A 26189-nucleotide genomic window follows, 5' to 3' on the forward strand; every position below is an offset into this window, starting at 1 on the left:
TTTGCCTGCTCCTGCACCAAGGTGGCTGTATCCACACGTTCTCTCCTAAGAACGGGCCATCTCCTCTGAAGTCAGAGTCCATCACGGCAGTCACCATTGCAAACCGCCCCCAGCAGTACCGACAGGAAAGACAGGAAAGGATGGGTGCCAGCACAGCTACTTCTTCCACACGGGACTGTTCTGTAGAAGGGTTTGTCTGGACTCCGCCTATGAGGAAAATGTCCTCCTCCATGGCCAGCAGCCTCTGAAGAAGCTCTAGCACTGCCCTGGCTCTAGGGCTGGGCTGGGCTGGGCTGGTAACCTTTTTTATTTTAATTGAAAGTATTTTTTTCATACCATATATTTAGATTATGTTTTTCCTTTCTTCCCATTTCTTCAGGATCCTCCTCACTTACTTAACAACCTAACTTTGTCCCTTATCCTCTCTCCTAAAAAAAAGAAGCCGGGCGGGCGTGGCGCATGCCTTTAATCCCAGCACTTGGGAGGCAGAGGCAGGCGGATCTTTGTGAGTTGGAGGCCAGCCTGGTCTACAGGGGGAGATCCAGGACAGGCACCAAAACTACACAGAGAAACCCTGTCTAAAAAAAAACAAACAAACAAAAAAAAAACAACAACAAAAAAAAACCCCAAACCAAAACCAAGCAAAAAGAAACATCACACACAAACCCCTTCCCCAAGAATGCCAGAAATCAAAGTAACAAAAGAGACCGGTAAGACGGAAAAAAAGTCCAAACACAGTAGGACTGATGCCCACATGGCACATATGAACTCATAGAGACTGGGGCAGCATGCACAAGGCCTGTACCGGTTAAAACCAGACAAGGTCCCAGCATCGATGAGGGAAGTGGCCATGGGCTCCCACCCCTAACCAAGAAGCTATCTGCAACTGATACCCACTGGAAAGGGAAAACCAGTTTCCTCCAATGTAGCCTCATATCGCCTATGAACCATGCCCAGGGCAGGCCCCACGCCCAGGAGTAGCTGACCAACACAAAATGAACTCAATGGCATTTTTGTATCATTTTGCTGTGCTACCTTTTAAAAATATATGTATCTCAGAAAACTATAATTTAAATCAAGACTACCCCAGGGAAATTCAGACAGGCTACCTCTTAACTACCACTTAATATAACATCCTCTTCCTCGTCTTCATCCCATTAGTCAAAGTGTCTTGAATACTGCTTTGAAAAGAATTTCCCCTCTTGAAAACCTATCTATAACTGGGCATGGTGGCTCACTACTATCATCCTGGCTCTTAGCAACCTGAGGCAAGAGGATTCTCTAGTAAGAGACCAACTCGGACTAGACAAAGGGTTCCAGTCCAAAATGGTTTACGGTAAGGCCTTATCTCAGAAAACCCCAAACTAACAACAGCAGCAACAACAACCAAAGAAACCCCAACACCTCTCACAGTTAAGTCATTAACCTGAAGCGCATTATTTGATCCATGAGATTAGGTAAGTTACCACTCTGAAGTAAGTGGCTTTTCTACAGGACGCACTGGCTTACTACTCTGTCTGCAGTGTTGGGGATTGAACCTAGGGCCTTGCACATTTTAGCTACTTCCCAGCGCCCACCCCCATAGGAGGCGTCTCTATATAGCTCAGACTGGCTTTAATCTTCAGGTCCTTTTGCTTCTGAATGCTGGAATGACAGGTGTGAACATCAAGCTGGACTTACTGGCCTTTTGAGAAGAGTCTAATAATGAAGAGAAAGTGTCCACACATTCTGTCATTTGATGATACCTATCCTATGACATACTCATCCTTAGTTGCCATTTCAAAATCACATTTTAAAAAATCTTAGAAGCGTGAGGGAAGTGGTGGCACATGCCGTTAGTCCCAGCACTTGGGAGGCAGAGGCAGGAGGATCTCTGAGTTCAAGGCCAGCCTGATCTAAAGAGTAAGTTCCAGGGTAGTCAAGGTTATACAGAGAAACCCTGTCTCAAAAAGGCCAAAACCAAACCAAACCAAACCAAACCAAACCAAACCAAACCAAACCAAACCAAAAACAAACAATGAACAAAAACACAAAACACCAAAACTTAGACTGATTTCTTAGAAACCCAACTCTCTTCAGTGCACATCCCAATTCAATGAGCAAAATCAACGCTATTTCTTTTAAGGCAAGAAGTTCAGCGGGAAACTAGTATTTTGCCTAGTGACAGAACTTCCATGAGACTGAAAATAAGGAATTTCCCTACCCTCAGAACCAAGGTCAAGGCTGGTTCCGGAGGACAAAACCTGCAGTGTGTAGGGATAAAACCTAGAAGCAAAAGTTTTGGTGGCAAGCCTTTCCCAACAGAAATTCTTTGGGTTTTAAAAACAACTGTGGACTGGATAGATCTTTATCTTTTCCCCTGCTAGGCATAAGGAATAACAAAACGTGCATTTGTCATCTGAATCACAAGTGACATTTAAAAATTTAAGTTCCATGTGGAAAGAAAACCTCACCATGATTAACTTGAGAGAATATTTAAACAACTCTCAAGGATAACCTAATAGCTTACAAACATTTTAAAGTTTCTTCTTTTAACTAAAAATTTTTTATGTTTATGAATGTTTTGCTTGCATGCATGTCTGTGTACATGTCCCGGTGCCTTCGAAAGTCAGAAGAAGGCATTGGATCTGTGGAATCATAGATTGAAGTCATGGGACCCAGGCCCCTGACTCTCCAAACAGCAGTCACCCCTCCAGCCCCCAATAACTTTAAATGTTAAGAAAAGAGTGATTGATAAATAACATTCAAGCTTGGTCTTGTAATACATGTCCTTTACTCATCCCTATTTTTAAATACTAAATACTAGTTTGTAGGAACATAGAATTTACCTAATCCTGAGTTATGTTCCCATAGGGGTCCAAGAAAGCCCATGTTATGGTAGGAAAGCAAGAGACACAAATGTGGAAGACCCCTTCTTGAATTCTGACTTAGTCCCCTTTCTTATAATCTCTCTGAAGAATTGATAACCTCGCTCTAAGGACCACAGGACACAATCTGATAGTTATAAACTTCCCTCAACTTTAGATTGTACCTCGTGATGCATACTCATCAAGTTTCAAGCCAAAATTAAAAAAAAAAATTAAATGAAGTTTCCTTAACTAAATATAGACTCAGTATTGCCTCCTTATAGTCATCTTCTAGCAATGAATCCCCTTTGGAAACCAAGTTTACCACTTTTTTCTACTAAAAGCTCCTCAAAAGTTAATCATTCTCAACTCCAGCATGTTTTTCTACCCAAGAAGGACCATCTCAATATTCACTTTAATAAGTAGCTCACTTCATCTTGAAATTTATATCTGGACCAAGCTATCTCTGCAGGTTTTTAAAACTGCCTTTGACTGTCTCCCGACTCCCCCAGTCAGAAGGACACACGGATTCAAGAGACAATTCTTCATGCAGACACCATCACCACTGCTCATCTCTACTTCCCACCCAGTTCTTCATTCTGAGGTGACTTGGGGAGGAGAAATTCTTTCAAATCAAAAGTCAGTGTTTTATCTAAATATACCTAAAAACTAGTTCACTGTGGGGGGACTTGGCTCTCTGTAAGAACAGAACATAGCAACACAGAACAAACACACTAGAGCTGCACTGAAGTCAGCACAAAGGTGCCACTAGTAATCCTGTGGTCTGAATCTATGGTCAATACACCAGGTCTGTCTGCCACAAACCTTCATTTTAACACCCACAAAATGAGGGTAATACCTTCTACTTTATTGGGCTGGTGCGGAGAGGGTCAAGTGTGCTAATATGTGAAAAGCACTTAGCATAATCTTTGGTATTCAGAGACATAAAACAGCAGGTATTATCAACTACTTCCTTAGTAAAAAGAAGGAAGTCACTGTATTGTCACAAGTATGAGACCTGTAGGCAGTCACTCCTGTTATGGTTGACGTGTTCTCTATCTCCCCAGGCATTACAACCACTGCGGGTAACATCGGCCTTGGTGAACTAGGACCTGCTAAAACAGAGCTGAGGGCCAGTCTCGCGAGAATAAGCAACAAAAGAAATGGCATCCAAGTTCCTCACAACAAACATGGTATTTACAGTCTAAGAAAAAAGTAGAGTGCCAGAACTGGAAACTGGATTGTTAGGTAGTCACACCCCCTAGTGGCCACAAAGAAAACGGCTCTTTAAAATGATAGTTTGGCCAAGATCATTTGCATATGTACGTGAGTTTAAAAATAGCTCATTTACTTTTATGGGTTTTCTGCCCATTAAAAAAGATAATGTTACGAGACATGATGAAATATTAACTTAAAGACACAATCATTTTCTAATCTACGCTCACTCAGGTGAGAACCAGGGGTAAGGAGACTTTTGTTCTGAAACACTGTTTTCCACCACTGAGTTATTTACAAGCCGAGGTAACCAAGACTATCAATCTTTGATTAACCATAACCTTCAATTAACACATTTTTTCCCTCTTGTACTCCATTTCTAGGACAAAGTAAGGAAAACTGAAAATAAATTATCCACGTGAGGGACTTGGTTGAAAACCTGTAAGACTGTGTTTTCCTCTTTGTAGACAGGGTCTCCTACATCTAAGGCCTGAACTCCTGGCGCCTTCATCTCCCAAGTGCTGGGATTACAGGTGTTTCTAGGGCGGGCTATTCTAAGTAGAAAAAAACAGGATAGAAATGATATTCGTGCTATGATTATCAACCTATAGGAAATACAGACATAATACAGACATAATTGAGCAAGAACTAGAAGGGAATGAAAAATTACAACCTTATTTTTATTTTTATTTTTTTGGCTAAAACAGTGAATTTCCTTTTTCCTGCTCTTCTCCTTCCACTGTTGTTTCAGGGTTGTAATGTGAGCCAGTGCACAGCTTACATCTTCTACCCTAGCAGCATTCTCAGGCCGCCACACCCGGCCAGGACAAAAAGGTTTTCTACACACACACACACACACACACACACACACACACACACACACACACTCTCTCTCTCTCTCTCTCTCTCTATATATATATATATATACACACACACACACATGCATATAAATACACACATATATACATACATATGTAAATATGTGTGATACTTGATACATATATGCATGTGACATTTTTTTGTTTTTGTTTTTTCTAAGAGAAAGTCTTGCTATTGAAGCCTTGGCTGTCCTAGAACTCACAGAGATCCACCTGCCTCTGCCCCCTGACTACTGGGATTAATGGCATGTGCTACTAAGCCCATCTATATATATGAATGTTGAACTAAATTGAAAACGGATTTATCAGAGACCTCCTTACTCAGAAGACAATCTAATAGTTCCACTGTTTTACATAAAACTTGGCAGACCACAATGTATAAACTAAGAAATCATTCCTGAATGGAAACTTCATTATACCAAATGCATATATTTAAAATACTGTTTATTTGTGATTTAACATTAATTAGCATAACATCTAAGAGCAATATCAGATAACTTTTACACATTTCTCCACAGGACACTGAGTTCACTGGCTCATTCATTATGCCAAAGCAAGTAAATAGAAGCATTAGCAAAAGGTGCAATAGTTTACTGTTGTGTTTAAAAAATATTTATGCACATTGCATTCATTTAGATATATATATTCTTTAAAAGTTATGGAAAAGGATAGTTCACAGGTTACTGTGTCTACATATGTTGTAATACAACAAAAATGGTGTAGAACATAAAACAGTCCTCAGATACATAGTTCAGCAACTCAGAGTTTCCACTACGAGATGAACAGACTCCAGTAGTTAGTGAGATCTAAAATGACATTTGCAGGCTCTGTTTCAAGTTTGCATCAGCTCACAGTCAGACAGAACCGGCCCAGAGAACACTGTGGTCAATGTAACTTCCGCATGCCAACTCACCCCCCAGGACGCCTTTATTATGTGTACTCACTGAGTAGTTTGGAACATCCATTTACATTGATCTGTGACATCACTTGGGAAAATGGAGAAAACTATATTAAACCTAGGTTTAAATTTGTATTTACAGTAGAAAGTTAAAAGAATTTTTAAGTTTGCAAAAATCAAGAAGTGGTAGTTTTCTTGCTGGTGGGATTAGACCTGCTGATTGGTTCTAGTGCTGTCCTCTAAAAGTACATACGTATGTACATACGTTTTAATCTCTTTATAACTCAAATACCAACCAAGACTGATTTTGGCAGAGAAACAGAATTTTAGAAATTTGGGACTGATTTTCAATAAACCAAACTATGTATTTCATTGTGGATATACGTCATCATCCAAGTAGACTCTTCCTTCCCATCCTTTCCCTTACTTCCCCTTCCCCTTTCAACCTTTTCATTTGGTTCCTTAGGAGATACTCTTCAGCCGTCAGCAATACTAAGAGAAAAATACATTATACGGTTCAAATAAGAATCTAGACCTTTCTATGCCCTTTGGATGCCATGTCCCTGGACTCTTGAACTACACTGGGTATCAAGCAGCCTGAGGGATGCTCTACTGCCAACTGATTGGTAGATGCACATGACACCTTATACTGAAGGGATACAAATGTTTCAACATACAAAAATTGTTTTTGCCAGAGTTAAACTAAATAACTCATGTTATGTATACAAAATCCCCTCTATGAAAAATAAGGGGCTTTCTAAACTAATAAAAAAGGAAGTTCTTCAAAAATTATAGTTTATTAAAATGACTTTTTTGGCAAATAGTTACTTCAGGTGAGGGAATTTCATACAATGAGTAAAATTCCAAACAAATCTTTTCTTAAAACATCTAAAAAAATTATGTGCCAGTGTATACTAATGCTACAGATTCTTATTGTAGAAGCTTTGAAAGCATTCCATTAATGCCCATTGTAACAATGGGGACCCAAAAGACACAGTCAATAACCATGACAAAATCACAGTCTGATTAGCAAGTGAGGCAGCTGTTGAGAAGGCAAAATTCTCACTTGTTCACTGGCAATTTCTTTCCAGCAGAAATGGTGGAGAAGGCCTGAAGTAACAGACAGGTGTCTGTTAGTGATTAACAGCAATAATACTTTGTGAGGGTAGTGCTAAGTAAAACTAGCAACTGTTTAAAAGTTCAAAGCCATTTTTGGACATATAAAAAGAGATGAATTTAAAAGTTTTCCATAATGTTTTTCTTTTAGTAAAACTTCTTTCCAGTTTTTAAAGTCCAGTTTGCTACATACCCCCAATCCAATCTACCACTGTATATTAACAATGAACTAAAATGTGGTATTTAATTGTGCAATGTCACATTGTAATATACAAATTACAAAAAGACTACTTATGCCTCAACTTTTTCCTTTTTTTTGCTCTTTTTGAGAAAAGAAGGCGTGCGGAACTTCTTCTTTTTCTTGGACGGTGACTTTGAGGGTGAGCCATCAGGTGACAGGACCTCTTCAGTCCTTTCTGGAGACTTAATGGTGATCTCGATGTTCTCTATGGTCATGCTCGTAGTTAACCTACTGACGCGCTGAGCAAGCTCATCTTCAACATCATGCATCTCATCCTTGCCGTTCACAATCATGACCGGCACATCCATGGAGGTGAAGCTCTTGGAAAATAGCTCGTGGTTTTCTACAAAAGGGGAAGGTTTAGGGGGATTATGATTTACACAGTCAATATTTCTGTTTAGTTCTCAAAACAGAAGTTTTAGTAATGTACTGAGGCATTGCCTTAATTTTAATGAGGACAGATTATTATTTTAATAACCTATGTATCTATCTATTAGCATGAAGCTAAGTTTCTTAAGTGATACAGAGGGAGGAGAACACAGGCATTAAAGGAGTCAAAGATGACTGTAGTTTGATGTCATGTCATTTCACTGTAAATGAAATCATTATAAATGAAGATGACAACACATTTTTCTCTAGTTTGAGGGTCATTTGACATTTAAAACTGTAAAGAACTTCATGCTATTGGTTAGAAGATGTATGACATGACAAGTCAATTTTAATTCCACAAATCCTTTTTTTTTGTTTTTTTGAGACAGGGTTTCTCTGTGTAGCTTTGCGCCTTTCCTGGAGCTCACTCTGTAGCCCAGGCTGGCCTCGAACTCACAGTGATCCACCTGGCTCTGCCTCCCGAGTGCTGGGATTAAAGGTGTGCACCACCACTGCCCGGCTAATTCCACAAATTCTTAAAAATTATGGGTTAGCCCAAGGCAGGCAAAAGTGAATCAATATAAATGATGAATAAAAGTAGCATCCCATTTCATAAATGTGTAACATTCTGGGAGAATTCAGTAAAACCCTGGCAAAGTTACTGTGAACAAGCGTTCAATTTCTTACATGGGCACAATCGACAAGATTCTTACGATGTGAAGGCTATGGGAAATTACATTGAATACCTTCTAATTTTTCAGGGACATTTTGCGGTGATTGAGTTTGAGACTGAATTTGTGAAACAGATGCAGCGTCATCTGAGAGTGAGTCCTGCTCAGCGTCTGTTGAATAAGATGTTCAGTTAAAAGCCATGCAAACAAACAAGGAAGCTTACGGTTTCAGAGGTTAGTGTGCACATCCAATGCCTGCTCACAGAGGCGCTAAGTTCTTCAGCTATGAGCTGAGCATGCTAAGAGCTATCCCACATGTCAGTGACTATGATTCTGAGGAGATTAATGTGTTAAAACTTTTGGCCATGAACTGTAATTTTTCATACTGGGTTAAAAGAAGCATGGATATTGTCAGCCCAGACAAAGAAAACATATGCATTTAGCTTTTGCTAGTATGGGAAACCGAAATCTACATAGGCAGATGAGAAGAGTTACAGTGTTGCCACATTAATGAGTTTCTAACCATTTCCAGTTAGTGATTCCTGTTAGAGAGTATTAGTGAGCTAATGCAGGAATGTAAAGGAAATTACTTACAAAGTTATATACAAAAAGTGATGTCTAGAGTATATTTATTACCTGGCATCTTTAGGCTTTCAAAAATAAGAGATTAAACAGGGACATTTTATAAACTATAATAAAATGTTTCTGTCTTATGTTAGAACAAACAGTTAAATATGCCATTGAGAAAAATTTGCTGTAAGTATGTTAATGAGTAGGGTGAGTTGCTTTTGTGATCAAGTGAATACACTGATAAAAATGGTTTCTTGGATGGTCGAGAGACTAGCCATTAGCTATCAGGTAACCCATAGTATTTAACATAGAGACCCCCACCCCTTGCCCCAGCCCTGGCTGTCTGGAACTTGGCCACACAGACACTTCTTTTATCATTGGCTTCTGCTTTGCTTTGGCAGAAATGCTAAATGGGCACTGTAGATGAGCCAATGCAGGGTCTCTTACTGGATCAGACTTGTAATTTTCTACCCTGATTCCTGCATGCCCAGATGACTTCATACATAATTCATTGTCTATTTTTCAGGTGGCTTAAAGACCCAGCCCTGAGAAACCCTGCTAAGATCAATCTCTTACTCTAGAGCAAAGCAGAGCTAGGACTCAACTGCTAGGGCTTTTTCATTAGTAATTTATTTACTTTTTTGAGACAAAATTTCCCTATTTAGCCTAGGCTAGTCTTCCATTAACAATCCTCTTGCCTCAGCCTCTGGTGCTGGGATTACAGGCATATGCCTCTATACTTGGCTCTTCACTACCAGTTCTTAACTACCCACTTATAAACTTCCAAAGACTTCCAAAGTCAGGGAAACTCAATGCAGTAGAGCACCCATGGGCCCTAAGAAAGTAACTTCAAATTCCCAGCAGTATATGCTAAATGTTGATGTGGAAATGCTTCTCCTGGTACCCTGACACCAGGAACAGAGATCTCACAAAGCATCACAGTCATGTCCTTGAGAATCTGTGATGAACAATCCACATACCATGCAATGGTCTAAGCAAGAGCTGTCTTTACTTTGTCTAGAAAGCCTCTGTTCCTCTGGGCCTTGGTGTTCTAAACTGAAGGTAACATGGCCCATGTTCAGACTGCTTTCTGAGAAGAGCAGGTTTCTCTGTCTGAACAAGTAGGAGTGCTTTTCTGCATTTTAGCCTCACCTGCACCCAGAAAGGACTAGAGCAGATGAGCTACAATAGAATGCAAAAGCTCTGACTGATCTGTCATCCAGCTTGGGTGCTCTATGTTATCAGTGTGGTGATTCCAGACCTAACCTAAGAGGAACTGACCGTCCAGGCCTCGTTGCTTTCTTTCGATTGTCTTCGTATATTCTTCAAGTTCTCCTTCCGTGAGATGACTGAATGGGTTAGGAGGAGCTGGTGGGCCCTGATCGTCATCTTCGAATTGCATGGTCTTACAAAGAAAAAAACCCCAACAACTTTGATTCATTATCAAATGCTTTGCATATCTTTCATATCTTTATCTACCTATTTACACACACACACACACACACACACACACACACACACACACACACACTCCCAAATAAATGCTTGTGATTACCCACTTCATAGTAATTGTAAGAAATGACAAAGCAACATGATTTTTAACTTTTAAAATACTCTGATCAGATTATAAACAGAACTACCATATGATCCAACTATATAATTCCCTGAAGCAGCCAGTCAATATATAATAGAGATACATGGGAACAGATAAGTAGGCAAAGAAAGTGTACATATACACAAAGGAGTATTATTATTTAGCCACAAAGAATAACAAAATCAGATTATTGCAGGAAAATGGTTGTGACCAGAGATCATCATGTTAAGTGAAAACATGACAGATCCAAAAGGATGCATATCATCAAGTTATCTCTCATATGTGAAATCTGGAATGTAAAGGGATCATGAAAACAGGAAGGTGGCTATTTGAGAAGAGGAATGGGGCTGGGGAGAGGATAAGCAAAAATAATGGGACATGAATATGATCACGTATATGGAAAAATTCCAGAGGAGCTTTGGAATTTTACTCATGGTATGAAATTTCCTCACCTGAAGTAATTTTGCCAAACAGTCATTTTAATAAACTCTAAGTTTTGAAGAGCTCTATAAGTTCCAAAGTTTCAGATCTTACTCCAAGGCCTATGACCCATTCTGAGGCAACTTTGTCCAAGATGAGGGCAGGATCTAGTTTCAGTCTTCCTATGTGTATGGTTTTGCTCAGGGTTACTTGGACAATTTGGGGTCTTTTGTACTTCAGGTGAATTTTAGTTTTCTTGCACTTTTTCTAATGGCTAAAGATAGTGAACTTTTTTTTTTTTCCATGTAGTTATTCTGTTGCATTTATGGATCAGCTTATTTGTTGTCTGGGTGCTTAGCTTTTTGAGTTCTTTATGTCTTCTCAGTACTAATCACTTGTCAGAAGAATAGCGAGCAAAGATTTCTTCCCTTCTCTTTGCTGTTGCTCCCCAGTGCTGTGTAGACACTTTAAACTTTGTCATGTCACGGCTATCAACTCCTGCTTAGTTCTGCATCTAACTGGAGTTCCTTTCATAAAGTTGCTACCTAGCTCTCCAGGTTCCTTCCCCAGGATGTTTTTCACAGCAGTGTCAGAACTCCAGCTTCTGATTAAGGTCTTTGATACATTTTGCATTGAGTTCTGTGCAGGGTGAGAAGCAGGACCTGGTTTTGGCCCTTTACAAGTGGACGGGCAGTTCCTATATGTCTCTGGCACTTTGTCAAGTCATTTGGATATAGCTGTGGGATTCTTTCGGGTTCTCTGTTGTACCCTGCTGATTTACATGCAGGGTTGTCCGTCACTGCCAGTTGTTTTTTTTTTACTCTGGCTCTGTGGAATAAATTGGAGTCACGCATTGTAATACTCCCAACCCTTCCTTCCTTTTCTCCTCCTAGAATGAAACCAACTTGATCCTGGTGTGTGATGTTTCAATGTGTTCTTGAATTTTATCTGCAAATATTTTACCGAGGATTTCTGCATCTGTGTTCATTAAGAAAACTGGCCTACAGCTTCCCCCTCCCCCCACTGTATCTTTATCTGGTTTTGGAATCAAGGTATTACTGTTTATGTAGAATGAGTGAAAGTGTTCCTTTTCTATTTTATGAGCTAGTAGTTTAAGGAACAATGGTACTCTTCTTCAAAAGTATGACAGAATTCAATAGTGACTGTCCAGCCCAAGGGTTTTCTTTGCTGGGACACTGTTACTGCTTTGGTCTTGTTTTGAAGGGAGCAGACAAAAGTACCTTGGCCTAAGCAGAGACATTTTGACTTCAGACTCCATTTTACCTGTAGGGTGAAACAAAGTCCAAGTTCCCAGGGGGACTGTCCAGAATCGAACCAACTTCCTCCCTAGGAAACAATCCCCAAAGCATAATGCCTGTTCCTAACAACAAAATCTAACAACACAAGGAACAGATGAATCTAACCGGCTGGACATTCTGTGTTGGCTGACAATGATGGAACAGTTAAGGAAAGCCCCAATCCCTGAATCCTGCGTGGTGACAATGTAACTGTAACTTGGCACCGCGGCTCTCGAGTCCTGTCCTGCAGCTCTGACCTATCTGCGACCCCAATTAGGTGATTACTAGAGACTTGGGAACCCTTAAGTATTGTTGCTCTCCTTCCTCGTGGCGCACAACAGACACCTCTGTAACAGATGCTTGGTACTGATCTGTTGAGGTTTTTTTTTTTTTTTTTTTTTTTTTTAACTTCTTGGCCCAATTTTGGTAAGTCATAGGTATGTAGAAATTCATCAATTTCTTTTATATTTCCCAACTTATTAGAATGTAAATTTTCAGAGTACTCCCTAATGATTGTCTGAATTTTAATATCCCACTTTTCAACTCTAATTTCATTATGTCTTCTTTCTCATTTGTTTAGTATGGCCTCTAGCAGCTACCCACCCACCCACCTACCTACCTACCTACCTACCTGCCTGCCTGCCTGCCTGCCTACCTACCTACCTACCTACCTACCTACGGATGTATGTATAGTTTCCATTTTGATCTTTATTCTTTTCTCTTACTAAATTTGGAGTTGGCTTATTTTCATTTTAAGCTACATCACTAAGGTTATTCATTTGCAGTCTCTTTTGTGGGTGGTTTTGAGGGTCAAGTGAAAAGGTCTGGGGAGAGCTATGGCAATGTACCCTGAGCACCATGCTAACATGAAAGAAAAGCAATTACTAACTTAAGGCTGGGAGCTGGCTGTGTGAGAAAGGAAAGAATGCACATGGGAGACCCACCTGGTCAATAGCAAACACATAACAACCATAAACCCCGGAAGCTGATTTATTAACAAACAAACACCAAATATGACACACCTCCTAGGGGGCTGGTGGAAGGACTGGAAGCATTTTGTAAACAGGTTGAACTAAATGTTCATCCATAAAAGGGTCACCACTGCTCTTACCTCTAAGATGAACTTTCCCCCACATTTTCTAATCTCTGAAATTGGAAATCATAATTTATAGCTTCCTATAATATAAATGGCAGTACCTTTTCTCTTTAAGTGAGAAATAAATACTTGTTATCCCATAAAAAGTTATCCTGATAAAATGAGTCAAGATTTAAATCTAATAAACCAAGAAAAAGCAGATTAAAAAAAAGTGTATTTTAGATGGGTGTCATGCTATGCTGTCCAGGCTCTCCTCACACTTGCAATCCTCCTTTCTTGTCCTCCAAAATCAGAATTACAGGTGTGTAGAGCTGGAGCATAAAGATGTTATTTAAAAACATGAAGGCAAGTGCTTGAAGCAACTGAAGGAACAATCAGTCTTTGCCTCTGGAAATTGAAGGAACAGTCAGTCTTTGCCTCTGGAAACTGGGGATGAGATGGATTCTTTTGACTTTTACATTTTTACTTTTAGCAACCTCAGTTAAAAAAAAAAAAAAAAGCAAAGAATCTATGTGGCAGATCAAAACCCAAGATACAATGCCCCAGACTTACAGAAGGTGGCTTGTCCACAACAATTCCTGCGAGCAGTTGAGACTGTGGTCCTGCTGTTTTCAGATCATATCGATTCTGTTCCCGAATCTGAATGGAAACAGTAAGTTCTTGGGGTCACCATGCAGATGACCTCTGCCTCCTCTTTTCCTAAAAGCTACTGTTTGACACTCCCAAGGAAGAGTCTCTTTGATTTTCACCTCCATGAAGTAAGGCCCCTTTTATCTCCACCCTCTTGGCTTTTAGTTTCCTACTGTGTTACGCTGTGAGAGAATTGTACTTCCCATTGCTATGAAGGACTTTAAAGCAGAAACATGTTGACTATTCCTTTCTCATAGAGCCTGTTCACTGATGACTAGCACAGAGCTGGAGGTATCCGATCAAGCTAAAACTCGTGAATTTAACTCTTAGGTTTTCACACTTCTAAGCATGTGATCAGATCCCATCCCTAGTGAATTACACTGAACAGGATAAAGATGTCTTCTCTGGCCACAGAGCCATGGCTTACCTTATTTCTCTTTTCTAGCACCTCAGTTGGGTTCGTGTTTAAAGGAACAAACTGATTGGGATCTTCAATTTTGATAGGTGTTCCACTACTAACTTTAGAGGAGTCCTCTGCTTTCATCCACTAAAGAATAAAGAATAAAATTATTTCTAGAGGAAAGCTTTGCATTAAAGAAATATCAGACACTGAGTAGCCCAACAGAGTCTCAAGGGGGCATACTTTACTAAGAAGCGTCTTTGTAGCTAACTCCTACCTCATGCTAGTCAGAGCCTCCCCAAAACACTCACTCTGGAGGAAGCAAACGACATTACAGTGCACACGAGTAATTAATCACACTTCTAATTAAAGCTCTCTCCTTTTCACAGCTGAAAGCAGGATGTGGAAACTACTTCAGACAGACAGACAGCATGACTGTGCATTAACTGCTGTTTAGAGTTCTGTCCACTGCACTGAATCTCATCAGGTGACAACAGACAAGAAGTCATAGAAAGACTCAAGCAATGTCTTTAAGGTACAATTTTTTAGATTTTTGCCTTTTAGTTTTGGCTGATATTGAACAGACTTGAATTAGAATGCTTTAGTGAGTAATCTGAAGCATGTAGCATAATGGGAAACACAGTGTTTAGAGGACCTTCTAGAATTCTTTTTACTCACTCTACACTCTATCTAATCCTGAGAGAAGGCTAAGTAAGATCAGTGGTGGCTGACTGGCAAGCTCTGATTATTAAACGAATTCTGGTAAATGTTTGAGTTTAATTATGTATCTTTTCCTGGAGATAATTGAATTAGATAATTAGAATTAAATGTCTAAACATTTCCATATTGAATGTTATTCATTTAGATGACAGGTTGAACTAATTTTAATAGCTAAAGAATATTTGGTGGAGCTGCTGGGTGTTGGGGTGCACACCTTTAATCCCAGCACTCAGAAGGCAGAGTGGGCAGGTCTCTGTGAGTTCCAGGCCAGCCAGGGCTACACAGTAAGACATTCTCTCTTCACCTAACCCCAAATAAGTCTGATGGTATGTACTCCAAAACCAAGCCAAATCTGAACCAAAAAATTTGAGACAGATAAAATAACTCAATCTCTATAAGGTCATGCCAAAAAATAAGTATCTACTGTAGACTGACTCATGCAATTATGGCACGATTTGGTGTTGGAAGTGTTCCTGTTTTAATGTCCTGAGCAATATCAGCCATATAGCAGTGTCATGCAGTGTCATGGAGTGGGTAAGAAGAAGGTTCAGGACACTGTTGTTATTCAAACTCAAATTGATTTAACCAGAAAGAAAGAGTCAACCTCTTTTGGTTTTCTCATCTAAAAAAAGGAGAAAGTATCCACTTTGTATTAGGAGAAGAAAGAAAGACTATAATCCCTGATAAATGACAGTGGCATTATTTTTACAGTACCTCCTACTTTCCTATAAGTCAGATGTGGAACATTCCTGAGTAATTAGGTAAAACACTGAGAAGGCAATCTATACAGAATGGAGACACCATACTGTGATTTTGGTCCTGGGACTAGTTTCCCCGTTCCGAGACTCCTCAGGCACGTTGACTTTCATGTAAGTGTTTGGAGAGTTCAGCCATCTTGTTTTTTCACGCTGCTGTCTCTGTGCCATGTACTTGAGAGGGGAGAGAGGCACAGTATCGTCCTCAAAGGAGAAAGCAGTCACAGTTGCTGGGATTTCCACATCACTCTTGTGCCGAGGCTTCTCTCGAATGAGAGGATGCCTGTATGCATAGCCTGTTCGGTAGCCCTGGGAGAGGAAAAGCCACACTGAATCAACCAGACCTGTTCTAACAAACTTGGAGGCTACATCTTTAAACAAGATTCAAAGAGTCCCTGTTGAAAGACAGGAGGAAAATAAACTGCACATGGCCTCCATATAACACTGGCGTTGAAATGGAGCCCATTTCTAGATAGTTTGAAACGGACTACAGCTGGCTCTCCAACTTCTACTCAACTGTGCCCGACAGAGCTAACTAACTTCAACCCTGATGTCAGAAACATTTCCTGCTATGAAATTGGTTTTGGGAAACCAGATCTGGGAGTCCTTCTTCCTAGGTCTAAAGATAACCTGTCTCCTGACCCTGATTCTTAAAAATGTGGTTAAATTACACTGTAGTGCCTTTGTAGGCTCAAACTCTTGTCCTGAAGAAGTTAGAAGTATGTTCGAAAACCAATGGGCAATGGAGTCAACTGCATTTGAATCCACAGACATGAAACACAAGTCTAGGTTCAAATTTCACCTACCAAATTATCCAGGGTCCTCATCAGCCCTTCAAATTCAATCTCGCCAACCTTCCATTTCTGATGGGAACCCATATTTACTCCACCTCCTCCAGACGTAGCTACACCATGGGTGAAAGCTTTATACTTCTGAAGATCCAGGATGAGCAGATTGTCTATTCCCCCTGCCCCTGCTATCGCCCGCACCTGTAATTAGTGGAGAAATACAGAGATGCAAATTGTGAAGACAGTAACAAGGCTCTAACTTTCCCAAAGTCACAATTTCAATTTGGCAACAGCTCACAAGATGCGTCAGCTGCTAATAACAAATAAGAGACAAACTAATACTCTTGTGCAGTCAGCAGCTGCAGAGCCTTTCCTACCCATCAGGAACAATGCCTTCCAGGACTCCCATACTTCAGCTGGGGAGCCACATTTTAACATATTTCAAGTAATTGAGCTTTCTTGCTAAATTTTAAAGCCCTTTTCTTGAACAATTTCCCATGGCTATGCAGCTAATATATATATTTTTTAATTTATTTATTTTTATTTTATGTACATTGGTGTTTTGCCATGGATATTGGGTCCTCTGGAACTGGAATTACAGACAGTTGTGAGCTGCCATGTGGGTACTGGGAATTGAACTCGAGTCCTCTGGAAGAGCAGTCAGTGCTCTTAACCACTGAGCCATGTCTTCAGGCCCGCAGCTAATATTTTTTGTTAAAAGGTGTACGTGAGAAGGACTACGGAGATACTGTGGTTCACACTTAAGGACATTCAGGCAGAAGGTGACACTCTTTGTCTTAGTTAAGCTTCTCACAGCACTTGAGAAGAGCCTTAATGGCAACAGAGAAGTTGGTCAAGACAACTTAGAGTTAGTAGACAAAGACTGAGCCTGGTAGCACATTGCTGAAATTTTAACTTTAGGAGACTATGGCAGGAGGATGTCAAGTCTGAGGCTAGCACTGGCTACATAGAGAGACTGTGTTTCCTCAAGTTATAGAAACGGCTTTTCTTTTTCCTGGTCCTTGAAACAAATGACAACAACTGTTATTTACTTCTGTGACTCTGCTTGACTTTGAAGGGATACTAGAGCCTTTGCACACACTCGGCATCTCTGAGGAAGGTGGTCAATCACTATCCAGTGTGCTACAACACAGAGGGTGAAGGGGTGCTAACGGCATGAGTTTACAAAACATCCGGCCTTAGTCTTAGCTTTTACACAACACAGCCAGCTCTTGATTTGCAGGCGCCTCTGTTTCTAGTCAGCACCATCACTAGAGCGGAAACAAACTGTGGGCAAATGATGTTCGCCAGGCTCTCAGATGCTGGCATGTAAATTTAAGTTCTTTTCCTTTTTTTACTTCAAAGGATAACCGAGTTGACTAGCTTCGTTACCAAAATAGAGTAGAACGTCTATCAAAAGATAAAACAAGCCACTGGCCAATATGGCTCTGAAAATAAACAAACACAAAACCCAACTAAACTGACAAATGAAAAGCAATAAAAAAGAGGGAACGACCGGCTCCTACCTGAATCTCACAGGCCATCTGCACATTAAAAATATAATGGAAAGCCTCCTCAAGTGTCTCGCCAAGTGCCACCACGCCATGGTTCCTGAGCACCAGCACCTACAGCAGAGGCCCAGAGCAGCAGGTTAACTGCACAGCTCAGTGTTTTTACCAAGAGCAACAGCAGCAGCAGCAACAAAAACCCCTTAGATACAGACCACTCCATACCTTACAGCTTGGACCCAGAACTTTCTGAAGTTCAATTCTTTCTTCCTCTTCATCAAGTGACCCCTGGTAGTCATAATAGGCTACATCTCCCAGGATAAGAGACTCTTGGGAAATTGGAAGGATCCCACACTTCATGGAGGACACCTATGGATGGGGTCCAAGATTACAATTTAGTTATTATACACATTCATTGGGATTTGATTCCTTAGATTGCCCAGGAAGCACGGGGTGCTTACCACTATGGTGCAGCCCACCTCCCACTCTAATTCTTTACTTCTTCCAGAAAGAAAGGGAGGGAGTTAAAAGGGATACAACACAAATTCAAATGCATGTCAAATATTATGAAAGATGTTCTCCCCTCAAATCCTCATTGATCTAATTATTAAACTGCTTAGTTTTAAAGTTTTTAATTATTTATTTTTATTTTATGTGCATAGTTGTTTAGCCTGCATGTGTATCTACGTGAAGGTGTCAGAACTCCTGGAACTTGAGTTACAGACAGTGGTGAGCTGCCATGTGGGTGCTGAACCCAGGTTCCTTGGAAGAGCAGCCAGTACTCTTAACCACTGAGGCATCTCTCCAGCCCTACACTGTGGTGGTATTCTAATTGTACTGAAATGTGATTTTGATTGTATGTTAATAAATAAAGAGCCATAGACAGAGTGTGGCGGTGGTGGCGCATGCCTTTAATCCCATAGATCTCTGTGTGTTCAGGGATACAGCCAGCATTGGAGACATACGCCTTTAAGACCTGGGGGGCTGTACAGACAGTGACAAGGCAGTCACGTGTTTGGGTTTACAACCAATGAGAAGGCAGAATGACTATGAAACGACTTACACACAGGGAAATAGCTCTCTTTCAGGAAGCTGGAACCACGGCAGGAGGAAGGGTGAGACTTTAGCTCTGAGCTCTGACCTCTTTTTTTTTTTTTTTTTTGGTTTTTCGAGACAGGGTTTCTCTGTGTAGCTTTGAGCCTTTCCTGGAACTCACTTGGTAGCCCAGGCTGGCCTCGAACTCACAGAGATCCACCTGGCTCTGCCTCCCGAGTGCTGGGATTAAAGGCGTGCGCCACCACCGCCCGGCTAAGAGCTCTGACCTCTTGGCTTTCTCTTTTACATTGGTTCTGTGTTTCTTATTTAATAAGACGGTTGGTTACATCTACACTATACTCCTTAAATTTTAAATCCACACTTATTTCTGCAAGTGTTTCCTAGAGTGGTAGCATTTGGTTCCAAGAACCTTTTGCTTTCTGGGAATGCAGAGGGGTTTGCAGGGTGTGATAGAAGATGTAGCATGAAGTGCCATGTTGGGAAAGTCATGAAAACAGTACTTTCTGTAGTCATTGTGATTGGGGCACAGGACTAACTTACAGCTGCAGTAGCAAGGGTATGAATGTGTATCACACATTTCACATCAGGACGTGTTGAATAGATTGCAGCATGCGGACTGAATCCTGTATGGTCGATTTTCAAATTGGTACTTCCCTGGTCAACCACTTCTCCTATTATATTGACTTTTACCTGGAAAAATCAGAAGGATATGTTTAATTTGTACATATGTACCAAATTTCACCTATATCCCACAGCTAACCCAGGGTGTAGCAAGTTTGCCCAGATAGTGTTTTAGATGTTATGGTCCTCTGTTTCAACAACTGAACTCATCATACAGAACAAAGACAGCTAGAAACAATTTGTAGAAGAAAGGGTACAGCTTTGTTCCATAAAATTTTATTTCTAAAACAAGTACTATGTATTTAGATAGCAAGAAGCACAGATTCCAGGAAACTGACTAACAAGCTCTTCATGTGAGGTTTGGACAAAGTCTAGCATTTGCTGCAAACGGCTGGAATTGTGCCACTTGCTAACACGGCAGCACCCAGGCCTAGTGTGATTCCAGTTGTCTTCCATGCTCATGGTAGCAGCTGGGCATGCAATCACAGAGAAAACAAAATACAGGGTAGAGGCCATCTTCACATCAACTAAACTGTTTAAATCAAACTGTGGACTATATTTTGACCTTGTTTGGAAAATTTTTTTCAATGTATACAGTTGGACAGTATTTAGAATATTTTATTTAAAATACAGGCAGGGCCTGGTGTGGTGGCACACACCTTTAATCCCACATTTGGCAGGGAGAGGCAGGCAGGGCTCTGTAAGTTTGAGGCCAGCCAGGACTACCTAGTAAACTCCTGTCTTAAAAAAAAAAAAATCAGGTAAGGTAATTACAACTCAACTTATTAATGTTGTCAACCATCCTATTTTTCCTGGACTCTATAAAATTTTTCTTAAAAACAAGGATACCCAGAAAAAGTAACAGAGGAATGAGAACAATACCAAAGTGGAGGCTGTAGCTTCAGAAAAAGAGAGGCCTCTGGGAATTATTATAATATGGTCTTGCTCCTTACTTATTCGCACCTGGAAGAAAGAGAAAACAAGGACTTACTCTGAGGCACTTGGACTTACAGCATAAATATGGCTAGGATTATGTTTCCAACGCACAGGAGTCTGGAGGGAAAAACCTTCTCCTGTGAAAGAATCAAGGTAGAGACAGAGTGGGGAACCAAAGAATAGCTAGAAGAAACAGGACTGGTGGTAACCTGCAGGATTGTGTGCCTACCACTTCATCACAGTAGTTCATGCTTTTTATTCCAAACGGTGTCATCCCTCCAAGTGTGCAAAGTGAAAAGAGATGGCAGTGAACAGGAAAAGTGCATTTATTTATTGATAGTTTATTAGCTTACAAAGCATTAGGCTTCATTGTGGCATTTTCCAAAGAGAATTGGTCTCTGTTCTCTTCTCGCCCTTCTTCCTGCACAGCCTCTCCCCCTCCCATGCCCTCTCACCTTTGGAAGCCTCTTCTCTACTCTGTCACTTACAACTCAGGCTCAGAGAGACAAGAATCTGATGCTCTCTCACATGTGGCTCCCAACCTTCAGTGCTTGTCTGTATGCGAATAAGAAGTGTACTTAAAGATCCCAACCACCAGGGAGGAGACCTTCCGTCCTCTCCTTTCCCTGTCCCAAGGGCTTCCTAATGCCACTGAAGTTCAGCTATAGACCATGGAAAAGGATGATCTGCATGACTTCTTCCTGGACAGGCTCTACAGCTGGACTGCAAAGGAACCTCACAGGCGAGAGAGAGAGAGAGAGAGAGAGAGAGAGAGGGGAGAGGAAAAGCTGGGGAATTAGTCTCTTCCTTGGAGAAGAGGCTTAATTTATCATTAAGTCTGAAAAGTGGACTTTGAAGCAAAGATGAGAGGTCATAGTTGGTATCTAGTTGGAATTTTAGAAAAAAGGAACCAAAAGTAAAGAACTCACTGAGATGTATGTATTTGCCAGGTGTGCCCATCCAAATAAATCTGTAAGTCTGTACAGGCTGGCCAGTTTGCAACGTGTAAGCTTTTCTCCCTTCACGTATGAGGATGTATCTGCACCAGGAAGGTCATTAATAGGTGTGACCATGCCAAGACCTAAGTGGAAAAAAGTGTGAGAGATCTGAGTCAAACCATTCTTTAACCTAACAATTAGATCCCAGCAAGTAGCCCATGCTTTGTGAATTCCAGCTTTGTAAACAACCATCTGAAATTTATCAGTGCATACAACAGTTTATTAGTTCAACCTCCTTCCAGAGAAGTGTACTGAGAACAAAAATAAGGGTTGTTATTTTCACTGATGACTTACTCGGTGAGGTGTATTTCAACTAGTACCGGTGAGAGGGTAACCAAGTTACATCACTGGGAAAAGATGGTCAAATGACCTCAAAGGTAAAAATTGCTACTAAGAAACACATCTGTTTCTTATAATGAAAAGGCATCAAAAGAAAGATGTCTAATATCTCTTGGCATATTCAAATATAAGAACATCTAAAATGGAAACAAATGCAGGCAAACAACTGTCTGGCTTCGGCCTTCTTCGAAGTACCAAGTCAGCTGTTACCAAGTCAGTGGCCAGCTTCGGCTTCTAGTCACTGGTGACCTTGCAGTGTGCCCTCCTTCTTCCTAGAGTTTGTCCCCATGCCCAGGGTTCTGTGCTGACTCCTGGCTCCCTTTCCTCCTACTTATAAGTTCTCTTCTCCCACCTTCCTCCAACCTGTTCATTCCCTGAGCTCAGGCTTCTGTTATGCTCCTGCCTTACTTTACTTCTTTCCATGAAAACATGTTATATTCTCTCTGGTATCACTTTGTGAGGTCATCGCCATCTCTGACCAGGTACCTCCTCCTTCTCTGTTCTACTTCTAATGGCCTGTGACAGAGTAACATACAGAATCTAAAGTCCAAAAGTGACTTGACTTTCTTTCACTTTTCTTCCTCTTCTCTTTATTTCTTTAATGTTGACAACATTACAATTTCTACAAGCTCAATTCTTAGCATCTTTACTCCTTTTTATTATTTAACTTTCCTTTGACAGGGTCTTACTTTGTAGCCTTGACTGGTCTGGAACTTGCTATGTAGACCAGGCTAGTCTAGAACTTAAGATTTGCCTGCCTCTGCCTCCCGAGTACTGGGATTAAACACATGTGCCACCACACCCAGCTAAAATATTTTAATTTTTAATGAAATCTTATTTTTTTATTTTTTATTTATTTTTTATTTTTTTTGGTTTTTCAAGACAGGGTTTCTCTGTGTAGCTTTGTACCTTTCCTGGAACTCACTTGGTAGCCCAGGCTGGCCTCAAACTCACAGAGATCTGCCTGGCTCTGCCTCCTGAGTGCTGGAATTAAAGGCGTGCGCCACCACCGCCCATATGAAATCTTATAGTCACCATTATTTTATTCTTTGCTCTCTTTCCGCCCCCAAAGTAACTTCACTTTTTTGACACCACCACAAAAGAATCTTCCAAACTAGTGCATTTCCACTTCCTGACTTGTGGACACTTCTGGGACATGGCTTTCCCGCTGCCATGCTTTGCCATCTACAACCCCAAAGGACGCTCAGAGGGCAGAGTCTTGTTAGTTCTTTCCCCTGCCAGCCTTCTTCAGAATTTTTAAATTTCCCCTTGTCTCCTAACCCCACCTCCGCCTTCTCGTGAGAGCCGTGTGCAGAGGAGGCTCCTGGGGCAGCACTTCTCTGTACCTACTGCCAAGATGTTCTCCTGAGCCCTCGACTGCCACAGCTCAGCACCTTAAAGCAAACAGGCCACAAGTTGAAGGTCTTTCGTTGTCTCAAGCCAAACTGGATCCTAAACTCTGGCCCTTCCTACTTTTCTTATTGATCCTATGAAATCTTCAGGTCCATTCTTGCACAGAAAATCTAGTGGGGCTTTAAAAATCACTCTCCAGTTTAAAAATGTCTTCCCACAAGTAGGAACAAGATTCAAACTTCCAAACCTGGCTATGAGAACTGACCTCCAGCCACATTACAATCACATTTAAGCAACATTGCCTGTGCTTTTATCTAATTTTGTTCTATTTGTCCCTCAGAGAACAAGTAGGCTACTATTTTTATTTCTGCTCCTTGAAGAGCCCAAACTTACCCCCCCCCACTTGGCACCTTTACCAGGTTCTGGGACTTGGATATTTTCTTTCCATCTTAAGACATACCACATACCTTACTCTTCAAGCATCAGATTACATGACGACATGTAAGACAAAGAGGTTGTCTCTGATGACCTTACCTTTGTACTACCCAGACACTTCCAGCATATAACCATACTGTAATTCTCTGCATGGCATTCTCTATAGTCTGATTAACTTTATTTAGTGTATTTTCAAACTCTAAGAGAAAAAGAATCTTGCCAGTGTAGTCCTTGTCCCTGTAACAGTGGGCTTGGTACAAATGCCCACTGTTATAGAGTCAAACTTTGAATGTCTGTTTCTGCTGGTAGACTGTTTCTCAGAAGCTAGAACCCAACCACTAAGGTGACTCACATTCGCCTCTCCCCAGCACATCAGGCCTGCCACTAAGCTCCCTTTGGTTCTCGGCTCTGTTCTTCTTGTTTTCCTCCCTCACACACCCACAAGCACTAATCCAGGTATTTACATCTCTCCTGGAGATTCTTTCATGGTTCTTAAATGATCTGACTTTCTTTTTCTTTCCTGGCACTCATTCGCATCATCACTATTAATTCTTTCTTCACACAGGTTTTCACTTTCCATGCTGGCAGCTGTCTTGGGGCTAACAGTGAAGGGTCTTTTCAGTCTGACTCACTTCCTTTCCCTAGACTGCTATCCCAGGACCCTCAGGCCCAAGGCAGTGGTGCACTTGGAGTTCCACAAAGACCCCTGCCTTGCATGCTCCTACTATCACATTTCAAGTGTTTGGAAAAGACTTGAATTCAGTAAAATCCTACTTGGATACCTCTACTGACAAAAGGAAGAGAAAGTAGGGGACAAAGAAAAGAAAGAGCAAATCAAGGACCTATTTCTTGAGTCTTCCATGCAGCAATGTCTGCTAGCTCTCTGTGGCCTCCACATCTGCCATCCACTGCAGACATTCTGAACAGTCACAGATCGGAGCTTTCAGCTGATGGGTCTTACTTGAGGGAGTCCATCGACACAAACTGTTGCTCTTACTAATGAGCTATGCAGTGAATAAAACACCCACTCCTTTACACAGAGCTCTCACTAAAATACCCTTCGAAATCTGACTAACTGATCCTCTTCTTTCATCAAGTTTTTCTTCAGTCTCCTTCAGGCAATCATCAACTCCAACTCTCAGCTCACAGCATAAGGGACATAGGACCAGGTAACAGATAATTACTTTTTAACTTTTTCCTCTACAGTTACTGTTATGGCTTGAATCTGAAATGTCCACTATAGGATTATGTGTTGAATGCTGGGCCACCAGTTTGTGCCCTATTGTGAAGGCTGTACAGCCTCTGGAAGGAGGCTGGCTGGTGAGAAGTAGACCACCATGGACAGACCCACTCTGCTCTCTCTGCATCCTGTGCTGTGAGCACCTGCTCTGCCTCAGGCTCCCATTCACAGCCAGAGCTGTTTGCCTTTCCTGTTACGATAAACTGAAACCACTCTGAAACTGTGAGCCAAAATAAACAAAAATAACTACTATAGTGGTCTTCCAGGGTTAATTAAAATACAATTATCTGGGATAGGACTATGTCTTAGAATAGTTTATAAGGCTTACAAAGTCTGCTAAGTGGCTGTGCTGTGGGATGTCTTTCTGTATGCTGTTAATACGTGTGGCTCCCATTGGATAATAAATAAAGCTGTTTTGGCTTATGGCAAGAAAGCTTACAGCCAGGTGGGAAATCCAAGCAGAGATAGAGAGAGAAGAAGGGCTGAGTTGAGGGGGAGTCGAGGGAGAGTTGCGAGCCCACCACTAAAGGAGCAACAAGATGTCAGCAGACTGGTAATGCCATGGCCACGTGGCAACATATAGATTTATAGAAATGGGTTAAGATGAAAGAGCTAGCTAGCCAGAAGCTGAAGCAATAGGCCATATAGTATGTAATTAATATGAGCCTTTGTGTGTTTACTTGGGACTAAGCGGCTGCAGGACCAGGAGGTACACAGGAAAACTTCCGACTACACAGCTGGCTGATAAGTGTCAGATGTTATTAACTTTTAAAAGGTACTGGGGCTTGAACCTATGGCCTTGTGCATAGTAATGGCCACTGAACAATATCCTCAGACTTTTTTTTTTTTTTTTTTAACTTTTGAGGGTCTTCATTAATTTGCCTAGGCTGGCCTTGATCTTATAACCCTTTGCTTCCATTCCTGAGCAGTTAGTACTGTAGGCTTGTGCCACCAGACCCAGCTCTATGTTATATACTTAAGAGCTGAATCTGAACAGAAAAAATAGCTAGAGAAGTAGTGTTCTACAGTAGAGAAAACAAATCACAATAGACATACTTAGGGGAGGTGAAGAAAAGCCTGAGAAAGAGTGGGCCATGATGTAATCGGCAATCTGTTGTAAGGCTAGTAAACCAGTTGGGTTGTGGCCTTTCTTCATCTGTTCTTGGATGAGGCATTCCAAGTCTTCCCGAAAGGCCTG

The 26189-nt window shown here is 41.1% G+C and overlaps 1 protein-coding gene across 5 annotated transcripts in view; it reads right to left on the bottom strand.

Moving 5' to 3' along the window:
• Positions 1-5366: 5366 nt before the first annotated feature.
• The window catches only part of Add3 (adducin 3), a 107492-nt gene continuing 86669 nt past the window's right edge, over positions 5367-26189 (bottom strand). For 3 of the 5 annotated variants that reach the window (XM_028875052.2, XM_028875055.2, XM_028875053.2), the window contains exons 3-15: positions 26048-26186; positions 21556-21707; positions 20573-20653; positions 19610-19759; positions 18239-18382; positions 18032-18130; positions 16524-16706; positions 15769-16026; positions 14270-14389; positions 13765-13851; positions 10086-10209; positions 8310-8405; positions 7245-7537 (exon numbers count right to left, since the gene is read on the bottom strand). In XM_028875052.2, the coding sequence (XP_028730885.1) occupies positions 7245-7537; positions 8310-8405; positions 10086-10209; positions 13765-13851; positions 14270-14389; positions 15769-16026; positions 16524-16706; positions 18032-18130; positions 18239-18382; positions 19610-19759; positions 20573-20653; positions 21556-21707; positions 26048-26186 (1926 nt within the window). Of the gene's footprint in view, positions 7538-8309; positions 8406-10085; positions 10210-13764; positions 13852-14269; positions 14390-15768; positions 16027-16523; positions 16707-18031; positions 18131-18238; positions 18383-19609; positions 19760-20572; positions 20654-21555; positions 21708-26047; positions 26187-26189 lie in introns of all 5 variants that reach the window. The other 2 variants (XM_028875051.2, XM_028875056.2) reach the window with 2 other exon arrangements.

The sequence above is a fragment of the Peromyscus leucopus genome, chromosome 1 (assembly GCF_004664715.2).
Source record: "Peromyscus leucopus breed LL Stock chromosome 1, UCI_PerLeu_2.1, whole genome shotgun sequence".
Lineage (NCBI taxonomy): Eukaryota > Metazoa > Chordata > Mammalia > Rodentia > Cricetidae > Peromyscus > Peromyscus leucopus.